This window comes from Phocoena phocoena, chromosome 11 (assembly GCF_963924675.1).
Source record: "Phocoena phocoena chromosome 11, mPhoPho1.1, whole genome shotgun sequence".
NCBI classification, from domain to species: Eukaryota; Metazoa; Chordata; class Mammalia; order Artiodactyla; family Phocoenidae; genus Phocoena; species Phocoena phocoena.
In genome coordinates, this window is record NC_089229.1 from 16058061 (window position 1) to 16071598 (window position 13538).

A 13538-nucleotide genomic window follows, 5' to 3' on the forward strand; every position below is an offset into this window, starting at 1 on the left:
ACAGAAATGCACGGACCCCACAATGATCATTATTCAGTTGCAAAGGGGTTACTCACTGGTACATGGGTCAGAATGGTAGAAGCCAGGAGCTCTCTTGCTTCTTCTATTTTGGTTTTCTTTGGTCCACCTCCCCACATCCTTTGCCTTCTTACTTTGTTCCCTATATATTTTAAAGCCTGGAAAAGACAGAATATATTTATAATAATGTTTGAATGACATCATCAGAGAGAATTTGTTAAACTACCCATACATGACACTATAAGCAAAACAGACAAGGATCCTGGTTATAGAGAAAGCTGGATTGGTCCTAGTCAAAAATCAACATTTGTCATAAACCAATGACAAAGAAGCATTTACATGCTATTTAATATACTGGTTCCCTTTTTATTTTATAATTTGTTTTCTTACTATAAAATTGATACATGATCATTGTAGGAAATTTAGAAAATACAGAGGAAATAGATGTATCAGCCATCAATCTTCCTCCCAGAGAGCACCACAGTCTATAGTTAATGCTTTGGAGTAGTAGTTTTTCCCCTCAAGAAGGAATTACACCATGTATGACCTCTATCCTGAAATTAACAAAGCACTGCTGAAAGAAAACAAAACCTAAATAAATTGAGGGTTATGCCATTTTCATGGACTGGAACATATAATAGTGTTAAGATGGCTTACTGTTAAAATTCTCTCCAAACTGACCAAGAGATATATCATAATTGCTAATTATACTCCTGGCAGGCTTTTTAAAAAACAAAAATTGATTGATTCCAAAATATATATGGAAATGAAAAAGAACAGCCGAAACAATCCTGAAAAAGTCAGAGGATTTACATTACGTGATTTCAACTATAAAGCTATAGTAATCAAGACAGTGTGATGCGAGGGTAAGGACAAACGGATCAATGGAAGAGAATAACAAGTGCGGAAATAAACCAACTTTTATGGTCAATTGATTTTGACAAAAATGCCAAAGCAATTCAATGGGCGAAGGAAAGTCTTTTCAATAAATGATGTCAAAACAACTAAATACCCATAAAGTAAAAAATTAACCTTGACCCTTATTTCACACCAAATAGAAAATTAGTTTAAGATGGATTTTAGAAATAAACATAAAAAGTAAAACTATAATGCTTCCAGAATAAAACATAGGAGAATATGTTACTGCTCTTGGGGTAGGCAAAGATTTCTTTAAATGGAAATCAATAACCATAAAAAAACAAATAAAAACACCCTATTGATAATCAGATTTTATCAAAATTAAAAACTGTTCATCACAGTTAAGATAATGAATAGGGAAGTAATGGGCTGGGAGAAAATGCCTGCAATACATAAACCTGACAAGGGATTTATATCCAGGATATATGTATATATATATTTTTATTTTAATTTTATATTTATATTTTTTAAAGAGGACTCTGAAATTCAATAATAAAAAGGCAACTCAATAAGGAAAACGAGCGAAAAGATTTGGACAGACACCTCACAAAGGAAGTCGATAAGCACATGAAAAAGTGTTCAACATCCTTAGTCATCTGGAAAATGCATGATTAAAACCACAATGAGATACCACCAAACACCCACTAGAATAGCTAAAGTTAAAAAGACTGACAACACTGAATGTGGGTGAGGATGTGAAGCAATCAGAACTCTCAGACACAGTTGGGGGGACTGCAAAACGGTACCACCACTTTGGAAAAAGATCTGGCAGTTCCAACTTTATAAAAGTTACATACACAACTGCTTTTTGATCCAGCAATTCTACGCCTAAGTATTTATCCAAGAGAAATGCCAAACTGTTCAAGCAAAGACTTGTACACAAACGTTTACGGCAGTTTTACTCATAACAGGAAAAGAGTGAAACAAACCAAACGTCCATCAACAGGAAAAGATAACAAACTGTGGTATATTCATACAATGGAACACTACTCAGCAATAAAAAGGAACATGGGAATTCCCTGGTGGTCCAGCGGTTAGGACTCTGTGCTTTCACTGCATTGGTGCAGGTTCAATCCCTAGTCGGGGAACTAAGAACCTGCAAGCTGTGCAGTGTGGCCAAATTAAAAAAAAAAAAAGACAAAAAAAACCACACAGAAAACAAAAAAAACAATAAAAAGGAACAGACCACATGGATAGATGACATAAAGAGGAACAACTTGGCTGAATCTAAGACAGTACGCTCAACAAAAAAAGCTGGACACCAAGAAGTTTACACTGCATAATTCCATATATAAAATCCTAGAACAGGCAAAACTAATCTATGGTGAAGAAATAAAATCAGTGGGGGAAGAAGATAACAGAAGTGAAAACTAACTAGGAGGGGCACGAGGGAACTTTCTGGGGTAATGGAAATATTCTATATCTTATAAAAATTATACAATTAAGATTTGTACTTATCAGTGTATATACATTTTACCTAAAAAATGAAATATTAAAAACTAATCAAGTAATAGGTGAGGAGGAGGTAGAGATCTGGATGAAACAAGAATGGCAAAGTGTTTTTAATCGTTGAAGCTGGGTGATAGGCACATGGGGTTCATAATACTATTCCGTATACTTTGGATATGTTGAAATTTTTCCACAAAAAAAAGTTTGAAAAGAAGAGGATAATGTGGTTCTTATTATTTTGTAAAAGCAATGAATGCATTTTGTTTTTTAAACTGGTTTTCAGTTAGAAGAAAGGGATGATTCTTTATCCTGGAATTCCTGTCCCCAGTTACCTGCCTGGGAAATTTCTTCTCCATGCTGCAAAACCTAGATCGGGTATCACTTCCTCTTTGAAGCCTTTCCTAACCACACTCCTTTCTCTGTGCTATTTTAATTTCTTATGTATAAAGAATTGAGTACTTCCATTCATGTTCAGATCACACTATATTTTAATTGTCTATTTACCTGTATGGCTCTCTTACTAGATGACATGTCATCTTCTTCCTCGATTCCTAACAACTAAAATAGTGCCTAGAACTAAATGGAACTCCTCTGTTAAGACTGGACATCAAATCTAGGAATCTTCCCTGGTTAAAAAAAAAAGGTCATTTAGAGTGTAAGATAAACTTAAGACCTTTAAAACACAAGCTGCGGGTAACCTAGCAGTAAGTAGTAACTAAGTAACTGACTGAGGCAAGTCAGCAGTTGGTGGGAACCATGAACAGACAGGCACTTCAGTTTTCCCTAAACTGAGCTGTCTTCATTAAATTTTGGTCTTCTAGGGCTTCCCTGGTGGCTCAGTGGTTGAGAGTCCACCTGCCGATGCACGGGACACGGGTTCATGCCCCGGTCCGGGAAGACCCCACATGCCGCGGAGCGGCTGGGCCCGTGAGCCATGGCCGCTGAGCCTGCGTGTCCGGAGCCTGTGATCTGCAACGGGAGAGGCCACAACAGTGAGAGGCCTGCGTACTGCAAAAAAAAAAAAAAAAAATTCGGTCTTCCAGTTCCCTTGGGAAAGAGGCTAAAGATTCTTCACTTCTTTGAGGAAGAAACAGAGGAACACAGGGGAGCCTGGTATTCTTTCTGATGTAGCAGAAAGTCACCTTTTCCCTAGAATACCTAATAAAGTTGCCAGGGGTTCACAGTGTGAGGGTTAGGGTAAGAGCCCAATCTGTTCATAAACAGGCCAAGATGACACCCCTAGTGCATCCTATCCTCCCAGAAAGGTAATAGCTAATTTCTTCTCTATTTATCAGAGCCCCTGGCAATGAAAATGTAAAATATCTGTGACCAACATAACAGCAAAAAGGCTTTGTGAGCAGAAGTGGAGGAACCACTGAAAAGGGAAGCATTAAAGACAAAACAAAACACAGATTTTAAGCAATCCACTAAAGTGCCATGTCGTCAAAAGTTCTATTACATAAGATAAAGTGTACTTGCTACATTTTCGATTAGAATAACATAAAATATTCATGTTACCCTAACTCATATGGTCAATTTATCAACCATTTTGGATGACCTGTGCCTCTGTAACCTTTCATCAGTTGCAAATAATTAAGCTTTGCTTTAATCCAGCATACAGAGAACAAGCCATCTCAAACTTCTACTTCCTGTTTGTCTTTCTCACGTTACGAACATCTGTCTTTCTTAAGTTAAATAACTGCACATTCTCCTCATCTTTTTTTTTTTTTGCGGTACGCAGGCCTCTCACTGTTGTGGCCTCTCCCGTTGCAGATCACAGGCTCCGGACACGCAGGCTCAGCGGCCATGGCTCACGGGCCCAGCTGCTCCGCGGCATGTGGGATCTTCGCGGACCGGGGCACGAACCCGTGTCCCGTGCATCGGCAGGCGGACTCTCAACCACTGCGCCATCAGGGAAGCCCCTCTCCTCATCTTTTAACTGAACTTTTCTAGTTCCGTTAGCTAAAATTTTCTGTCAGCACCTATTTAAGAGAAATAAATGAATGATTTTCCAACCCACTGTTTAGCCCCTGCTCAAATAGCTTTACAGTGCAAAGGCTATCTGACCGACAATGATGTTTGTAATAAATGAATAATGGATCTCACTGAATCCACGGGGGTAGCATTAAGGTAAATCGTTCTTCCAAGGCATTATATAGCTTTAAAGCATAGAGTGCATCTTCCAAAATTGAGCCAATTCCTCAGTGTTTCTTAACGTTTTCTCTTCACGTTCTTGGAGACCCTGGACAATGTAATTTCAGTTTATAACAAAAATGCATAGTCACTAAATATTTCACTTTCAATGAAGAGCAAAATTAGAATCTCCTAAATCCAAACAACTTTTCCTGATGCTGCCTGCCTGATGACTAGAGTTGACGGTTAATTAACTACAGAAAAAGGCGGCAGTGATAAGAATAATCCTTACTGATTTGTACTTTTGAATTATATGTACTTACATATGACAACCAACCTTCCTAAATGTTTGGCTCAGTCTGTGAAAATGTCAAGACTGGTTTGACTTTTCAGAACACATACTAACAGATATAAGATGCTATCTCTAATAACATCCTGGGTGACAAGGAAAAAGCAGCATGGAATTTATACCTTGTAAGCAAACCACAGAACAGACAATATATGTATGGATATATAAGAATTGTCCATTGTGCTTCTACAGTAAGGAATTCCTACCTCCCAGGATGACTATGAGGAACGTCACTACTGATTTACACTTAGGAAAGCACTTTACAAATGTATAACTAAAAATCCTAAGTATGGCAATCAGGGCTCCCTGTCTCATAGGAAGGGAAGTGCAATTATTTTGATTATGTTTAACATATATACAATTCCCTAACTTCATCTTTGAGTCTTGTCCTACAATCCACAGGTTCCAACTGGTAGTGCCCAAGGCAGGTCAACGAAGGCTCTGTGGTGGTAAAGGGGCTCTAAACCTGGGTGTTTCTTGCTGGACACACTGGGAATTCAGGAAAAGGGATACAGACCACATACAACTGGATGCTGAAAGCAACTGGAAGTAGGGAATAAAAAGGAATATTAAAGAGAAACACATGAAAAAACAAACCTTCTACACTAGAGTTGCTGTAGTTTAAAAACTTGTATCACTCAGGCAAATAAGGAAAAGAAGAGTAGTTGTTACTCTATCAGAACAAAAGCCTCTTGGTCCCCCTGCTTCTAAGTTACACACCAAAGGCTGATAATTTGTCTAGGCAAACTCCTTCCTCCAATCCCTGAAATAATGAGTCAAAAAGCTTCTCTACCACTCCTCCCATCTCCCCAACATCCTCCCCAAACCTGTACCCTTAAAAGTCACTGCATCTGATGCTTTATCAATGAGCAGCATTAAATCTCCAATTCCCTTTCATAGCAAAGGACAACATGAAAAGACACACCTGCATCTGTGTGAAAATCTGAGCTTTCTGGCACTCTTCCAAACTGGGCCCAAATGCAGCCATCACGTGCTCCTCTGTTCCAATCATCTGCACAATTTCCTGGTCACTCTCAACACCCATGGCCTAGGAAGGAAAGAAAAGATAGAATGAGTGTTGGCTTTGTGTTAACTCACTGACATTTGCTTATGCTAATTTGGCATTGTTTGTGGGTATTACTTCTAAGCAAAAGCTAGCTCTTTTCTCAGAAACGGTGCCATCTGGCATTGGCAGCCATAGCCCAAGCTGCAGAAGAACCTGAAACAGAAATTTTGATTAGGAAGCGGAAAACAAACATTCTCAAGCACTTTTTGTATGTGTACTGTCTTCTATAATTTAAAGTATCCTATGATTTTCATCATGAGAAAGAAGCAGGGAGGTATAGTGGAGACACTGGTCACAGTTAAAGGCAAACTGAAAAAAAAAAAAAAAAAACAAAAGACAAAACAGGCAAAAAGCAGTAAATCAGAAAATACGCACGGCTGAAAATAAACAGAACCCCGGTTAGTTTTGCCACAAGATTAATTTCTCTGAGAACTGTCAAATCATGCACCTTCAGGCTAAAAGAATTTTTCTTAACAGATGTTTTACTTCACTGTTCTAGAGATATCAAGCTCTACTTGATGCAGGTTTTTAAAGAGATTTTTATAAAACCAAGAACACACTTAGGTTTAAGAAGCCCACTTATCTTTTTTTTTTTTTTTTTTTTGGCAGTACGCGGGCCTCTCACTGTTGTGGCCTCTCCCGTTGCAGAGAACAGGCTCCGAACGTGCAGGCTCAGCGGCCATGGCTCACGGGCCCAGCCGCTCCGCGGCATGTGGGATCTTCCCGGACCGGGGCACGAACCCGTGTCCCGTGCATTGGCAGGCGGACTCTCAACCACTGCGCCACCAGGAAAGCCCAAACCCACTTATCTTTAAGTGTTTCAAGGTGGCAGCCGGCAACGCAGGTCTTTGTAGATTCCATATGGTACTAAGGCTTACTCCTTCACACATTTGCCTGGCATTCTGCCGTATCAAGAAATACAGCATAATCTCAGTAAACCTCTCTTGGCAGAGGAGTGAAGGGGAAAGTTATGTTTGCATTAAAATTCTTCCTTTAGCTACACAGAGAAAAGAGAACCGGGGTACTTGTCTAGTTAAACTTTAATATCTAGTTCTCAGTTCTTCTCCACACACAAGAGAGAGAGAGAAGGAAAAAGGAATTTTGAGTCCGATGCAGAACATGGAGAACATGAACCTGAGTACAACGGAAAGGGAACCTCTCCAAAGCCAAGAGAGAATGTCAACAACAGGCCTGACAACCGCTATTACACGTCACCTCCTCCACCCCAGTTTCTTCATTTGTCACGACAAGGCACAACCAGGCCCCTTCCAGCTCAATATTCTACAACTCTACATTTGAATTTTAGGAGTCTGTATCTTAAAATTCGATTTGGATACCTCAGGACAAGATGTAAGCTTATTTAAAGTTTTGAAGCTTTTGGGGGCAGTTAAATAGAAGCTATGTCCCTTTCAGGCCAACTGTGATGCTTTTGAAATTGTTCACGAATTCTTTGACACTCTCTTCAAAAGGTAAAGACTAATTCTCCTCCCCTTGAGTGTGGGCTAAACTTAATGACTCATTTATACAGAAAAGGTGGAAAAGACTGTATGACTCTGGAGCCTCGGTCATGGAAGGCACTGCCGCTTCCTGCTGGCTCCCTTGTGGCAGCCAGCAGCCATGTCATGGAGACACTCAAGCATCCATGGAAGGTCCAGTGGTGAGGAGCAAAGGCTCTTACCCTGATGGTGAGCCACCCTCCAGCTCCAATCATCTGGCCTTCAGACCACTGTAGCCCTGGCTGACACCTCGACTCATGAACGACCCTGAGCCAGAAGCACTCAGCCAAGCAATGCCCTAACCCCTCACCAACAGAGACTCTGCTGTAATTTGTTATTCCGCACAGATAACTAATAGACCAACTTTGGGAATTAAATCTACTAAACTTAAAAAAATATATTTTAAGTGTATAACTTGTTTTGTTCAAAAAAAGTTTTGTTTAGTGAACCAATAAAGAAGTTCTAAGGATACAGATCTCTTTTTTGTATGTTAATTTTCATGTTTTCTTAATCTCTGATATGATGTACTTATTCAAATGGACACTAGACACCAACTCCAAAAATTACACAAATTCATTAAGACATTTAGTCTTTCATGGACTAAAGAAGAAAGCAATCCTAAAAAATTATCAGTTTTAATTTTTAAACAAATGAAAACAAACAACAAAAAACTGGATTATCCTTTGACCAAACACACTGAGTTGCAGCTACTCCAGTGGTGATGGCGCAGATGTAGAGCCATCTGCACTTCCTTCTCGGTCTGCCACGTAGCCACTCAGAAACATCAGAAGAGAATATTTCTCTGTGAAAAGCTAAACAGAATATAAGTTAATTTTTACTTGTCAATCTCTCAAAATAATGTTATACGGGTTTCAATGGAAGCAAAACATTTTTTAAAAAAACAATACTAAGGCAATAGTTTGCAGTCACCTTCTCTAAAACCTTTGATGTGAAACTTTGTAACTAATGCACCTCCCTTCTCAGAGGAAAGCCGGAACACTAAAAAGAGACCTATACAGCAGGGGTCCCCAACTCCCAGGCTGTGGACCGGTACCAGTCTTGGCCTGTTAGGAACCGAGCCGCACAGGAGGTGAGTGGCAGGCGAGCGAGTGAAGCTTCATCTGCCGCCCCGTATCGCTCCCCATCACTCGCATTACCGCCTGGACCATCCCCCCTGCCGCCCCATCCATGGAAAAACTGTCTTCCCCGAAACTGGTCCCTGGTGCCAGAAAGGTTGGGGGCTGCTGCTATACAGGACAGATGGCAGACCAAGCAGCCGGAAAAAGTCTCACTAAAACATAAATAGAATCCTAGAGTTGAAATGGCAGGGGCTTTCTGGTTGAGCCCCCTTTCTTTAGGCAAGTTACCATCTAAATCACCTGAATGCCACCTATATTACCTTAATACTGTTTAGTTCAGTAATCTCCAAGTAAAAGACTTGATTGCCTCTTTTGGTGTTTAATAATGAAAAAGTCCTTCCTTATTTGACATACGGATGGCCACTTCAAGTTGTCCTGATGCTGATCTAGGCAGTAATTTTATAATTGCACAGAGCTCTCGAGTGGCCTAACGTGAATCTAAACAGACTGCTGAGGCCTACCAAATATTTCTAAGTTATGAAGCAAAGATATGCCAAGCACACGGTCAATGACACCATATGTGCATAAAGAATGATCAGTGGCAAAGCTTTGCTCTAAAAGGCCTAAACTCTTCCTGTAACAGATCACTGAAATACAGGGTGATAACTCAGTCAGGTTATCATCAACTGTGCTCCAGCTCCAAAGATGGAACTGACTTTATGACTGTTTAGCCTTTGGAAGTCACAGCTACAAATAAATGGCATATTGCTACGGAAATGACAGCAAAATGCCCAACCAGTTTGCTTTACAGACATAATTCAGACATCTGAAAACTAGCTTTATATGGAACTCTTTGTACTCCACATATCTGAAATCATTTCACCTAACTAATAAGTCAAAAGTGAATGCTGGAGAGGGTGTGGAGAAAAGGGAACACTCTTGCACTGCTGGTGGGAACGTGAATTGGTACAGCCACTATGGAGAACAGTATGGAGGTTCCTTAAAAAACTCCAAATAGAACTACCATATGACCCAGCAATCCCACTACTGGGCATATACCCGAGAAAACCATAATTCAAAAAGAGTCATGTACCAAAGTGTTCACTGTAGCTCTATTTATAATAGCCAGGAGATGGAAACAACCTAAGTGTCCATCATCGGATGAATGGATAAAGAAGACGTGGCACATATATACAATGGAATATTGCTCAGCCATAAAAAGAAACGAAATTGAGCTATTTGTAATGAGGTGGATAGACCTAGAGTCTGTCATACAGAGTGAAGTAAGTCAGAAAGAGAAAGACAAACAGCGTATGCTAACACATATATACGGAATCTAAGAAAAAAAAATGTCATGAAGAACCTAGGGGTAAGACGGAAATAAAGACACAGACCTACTAGAGAATGGACTTGAGGATATGGGGAGGGGGAAGGGTAAGCTGTGACAAAGTGAGAGAGTGGCATGGACATATATACACTACCAAACGTAAGGTAGATAGCTAGTGGGAAGCAGCTGCATAGCACAGGGAGGTTAGCTTGGTGCTTTGTGACCGCCTGGAGGGGTGGGATAGGGAGGGTGGGAGGGAGGGAGATGCAAGAGGGAGGAGATATGGGAACATATGTATAACTGATTCACTTTGTTATAAAGCAGAAACTAACACACTGTTGTAAAACAATTATACTCCAATAAAGATGTAAAAAAATAAAATAAAAATTTTAAAAAAAGTGAATGCTATTCAATAACCTTATGAAAAAATAGCAGAGATAATACATTTCAGCAGAAGGTCACCCAATCTGGCGATCAGCAATAAGAACAAAAATAAGGGGAGGTGCTCTTTAAAAAGTGGCAGGAAGTCTTCTCCTTGGATATCCACTAAGTATGACTAAAAGCGTGATTTTTAGAGACAGAAAGAAGAATACTAATGAGCAGAAGAGAATGATATGTAAGCTAATGGTGACATGTTGACATATGTTACGTGAAGAAGGGAAATGGGTAAGTTTTTAAAATAGCTAACATTCAGAAATCACTTATTTTTCTTTAAAGTAGACAGAAGTCAACCTATCAATACCAAAAGCAGTCCTAGCAGATAATAAAAGAACTGTGATGGCCCACTTTAACTTTGTAACTTTTTTCTCTTTAAAGATCAAAAATTTCAATATAATACAATGCCCAACACCCTTGATATTTGTCCTCTCTTCCATAAAAATTTTCAAACTACAGATGCCATCATAGTGCAACTGTTGAATACTGAGGGATACAAATGTAAAGTAGGGAAGATTCATGGGCAGGAGAACGTCTGTAGTGATTCAAGTCCATTAATAAGGCTGATCTAGGCCTTAAAAGCTTTATCCGTCATATTCAGACTCAGCATGGAGTCTGGAAACCCTGCTGATTCTGTCACTTTTAGCCAATTGTTGGCTACAATCAACAACCATCAAGTCCTAATGACTGTCAAGGTCTGTGTTAGGGCCACACAACACAAAAAGAGAAACGATGTGACTTTTCTCGTAACCTACTTTATTTTCCGGGGCTTCTGACATTAAATGTGTAGGAACTTAGTAAAAAGAAATAGCATTGTCTTTCTACGCAGTCTACTGTTCAAAATATATATTATCTCATTTGCTCTTCAAACAACCCCCTTAGGTGAAATGCTCACTTGGATAACTAACTAGATATAGTTATCCAAGACTCAGGAAGATTGGGAAATCTGCCCAAGGACACATAGCTAATAAGGGGAGAGGCTGGAAGTCAACCTAGATCAGTCTGATTCTAAGATACCAATATTCTATGCTCCCTCCCAGATGCGAAAGTCTCAATAGTGGTTATCAAACAAGTTTATTAAAACATCCCTGTTGTGGGAGACCAAAAAACGTGACTATGTGTGACCAATGAATTTAATCAATTTACTTGAACTGAAAATTTCTAAATATTTATTTTAATTCATATATACTGCTGATTAAAATGTAATGAATACGTTTCGGGAGAAAAATTTAATGACATGCACCAAGTTTCTAAAAATATATATAATCCCACGCCCAGGAATCAAGTCTCACAAAATAATCAGCAACATGCACAAACATGTATGTACAAGGACCCCCAGAGTTGTGTATAAGAGTGAAAACTTAGGGGAAAAAAATGACATGTAAATGTCACACTATAGGAATTTGCTTAATAGATTATACCACATACAAACATTCTATAATACAATACCTACTAAAAATAATGATGTGGATTTTATTAATAGATGAGGAAAGCTAGTCACAATTCATTGTTAAATGAAAAAAATAAAATAAAATCAATGTGTATATTACAAAAGCAAAGGAAAAAAGGCCTTGAAAAAAATATATCCAAAAAAGTACTTATACTTTTTAGTGGCTTTCTGAATTTTTTACAATGCAAGGACTATTTTATAATCAGAAAGGGAGAAGTTTGAAATCTCAACTACTGGCTACATAAAAATGCACACTGTTAATTTATAGCCCCATTCTAAAAAGGATTTAATAAGTCAGCTATAAATATATGTATACATTTACAACATAATATTAAACAAATTTGACAGAAGAAACTGTCTTATCAAACTTTTGTCAACTAGTCAAAAAAAGCATTTAATAAAGATTTTCTGGTTTTAAGGCATGCATGTGTCTAGTGATCCATCTTCCATATGAGTGATATAAGATTATCTGCATTATAATTAATTTATAATTTCTGGTCTAAGGAAAGCAGTCCTATGCACCTTCAGGCATTGAAACCATCCATGAAAGTCCTTCTGATGCATGGTAACATACTGCCCTCTGCTGGAGATGTAATTTTACATAGATAAAATTTTCTTTATCCACTAAATCCCACTATGTACACAAGATACCGCGCTGAGCACTGTGGGATCCCTATAAAAAAAAGACAAAATTACTTTGCCTTTTACAAAAATTATAATTACAAAAAATATAAACTTTGAAGAAAGGTAATAAAAAAGTAAATTTAAGAATTCTCTCTGGCCCCCCCAATATAATGGTACTGCTATTACGATCATCATCATCCTCCTGAAAGGAAAATAAATGGAATCATCTCACTTAGAGAACTCAAAAGCACATTAAGCTATACTAAGCACTAAAAAAATTTCCTACAACCTCCTTCTTGTAATTGCTTTTAGAATACAGATATGTCCTGAGTTAATGAACCTGACTTGTCAATATCCATTCAATACCTATGAACAACTGGCAGCTTATCAACCTCTGCAATTATCTGAATTACCCAGTATCTTTCAGTAATTCCTCAAATAACCTGAGCCCTTTATTTCAATCAACCTAGTTGTCAAGATTCATTTTATACCCATATACCTCATGGTCTACAAAGTTGCTGCAAACACTGAATTAGTGAACAGTGAAACATTGTTCCCAGGAGAAACGCAGAATTAGGTTCTTATGAGCCTCTGGTTACACTTTATTCAACGGATCAATACAGAACCTTGTTTTATGTGTGCTCTGTTTAAAGACACCTTATTTAATATACATCATCGTCGACTCATTAACACTGCGATTGCGTTCAGCGGCACTGTAACTCATTCCTGAATGAAGCTTATCTAACACACACGTTTTCCCCCATAAGGCAAACCGCAGCCTTCCTGTGATGAGAAACACTACATAGCATGTCAGCACCATGCCTGGGCCCATTTTAAATGACAAGATCGCTTACAAAAAGCACAAAAATTTGAAAAACAGGGCACTAAATAGACTGCAAAAAGGGCATTCGTTTGTAGTATGAGAGCTGAAATGAGAAGGCAGGGTATCCCCATGTTTGATCTCAGCTGGGAATGTACGAGTTTGGTGACTCGAATTTTTCGCTGCTCTGTGCCTGCACGTGTCTGTGAATAACGGTAAAATCACACCACACATGATGATTTGGGGGTTACAAATAAATTTTAGCAAGTAGGAGAATTGCCAAATACAGAATCTGCAATTACTGAGCATCAACTGTATCACGTAATGCTGACTATTTTTCTGTTTGATTAATGACTAATACTACAAATAACCAT

At 38.7% G+C, this 13538-nt stretch overlaps 1 protein-coding gene across 1 annotated transcript in view; it reads right to left on the minus strand.

The window, feature by feature from the left end:
• Positions 1-13538, minus strand: part of POLR3B (RNA polymerase III subunit B) — a 114928-nt gene that overhangs the window by 80187 nt on the left and 21203 nt on the right. Inside the window, exons 10-11 of the mRNA XM_065886727.1 lie at positions 5793-5915; positions 57-176 (exon numbers count right to left, since the gene is read on the minus strand). Of these exons, the coding sequence (XP_065742799.1) occupies positions 57-176; positions 5793-5915 (243 nt within the window). The remainder of the gene's footprint in view (positions 1-56; positions 177-5792; positions 5916-13538) is intronic.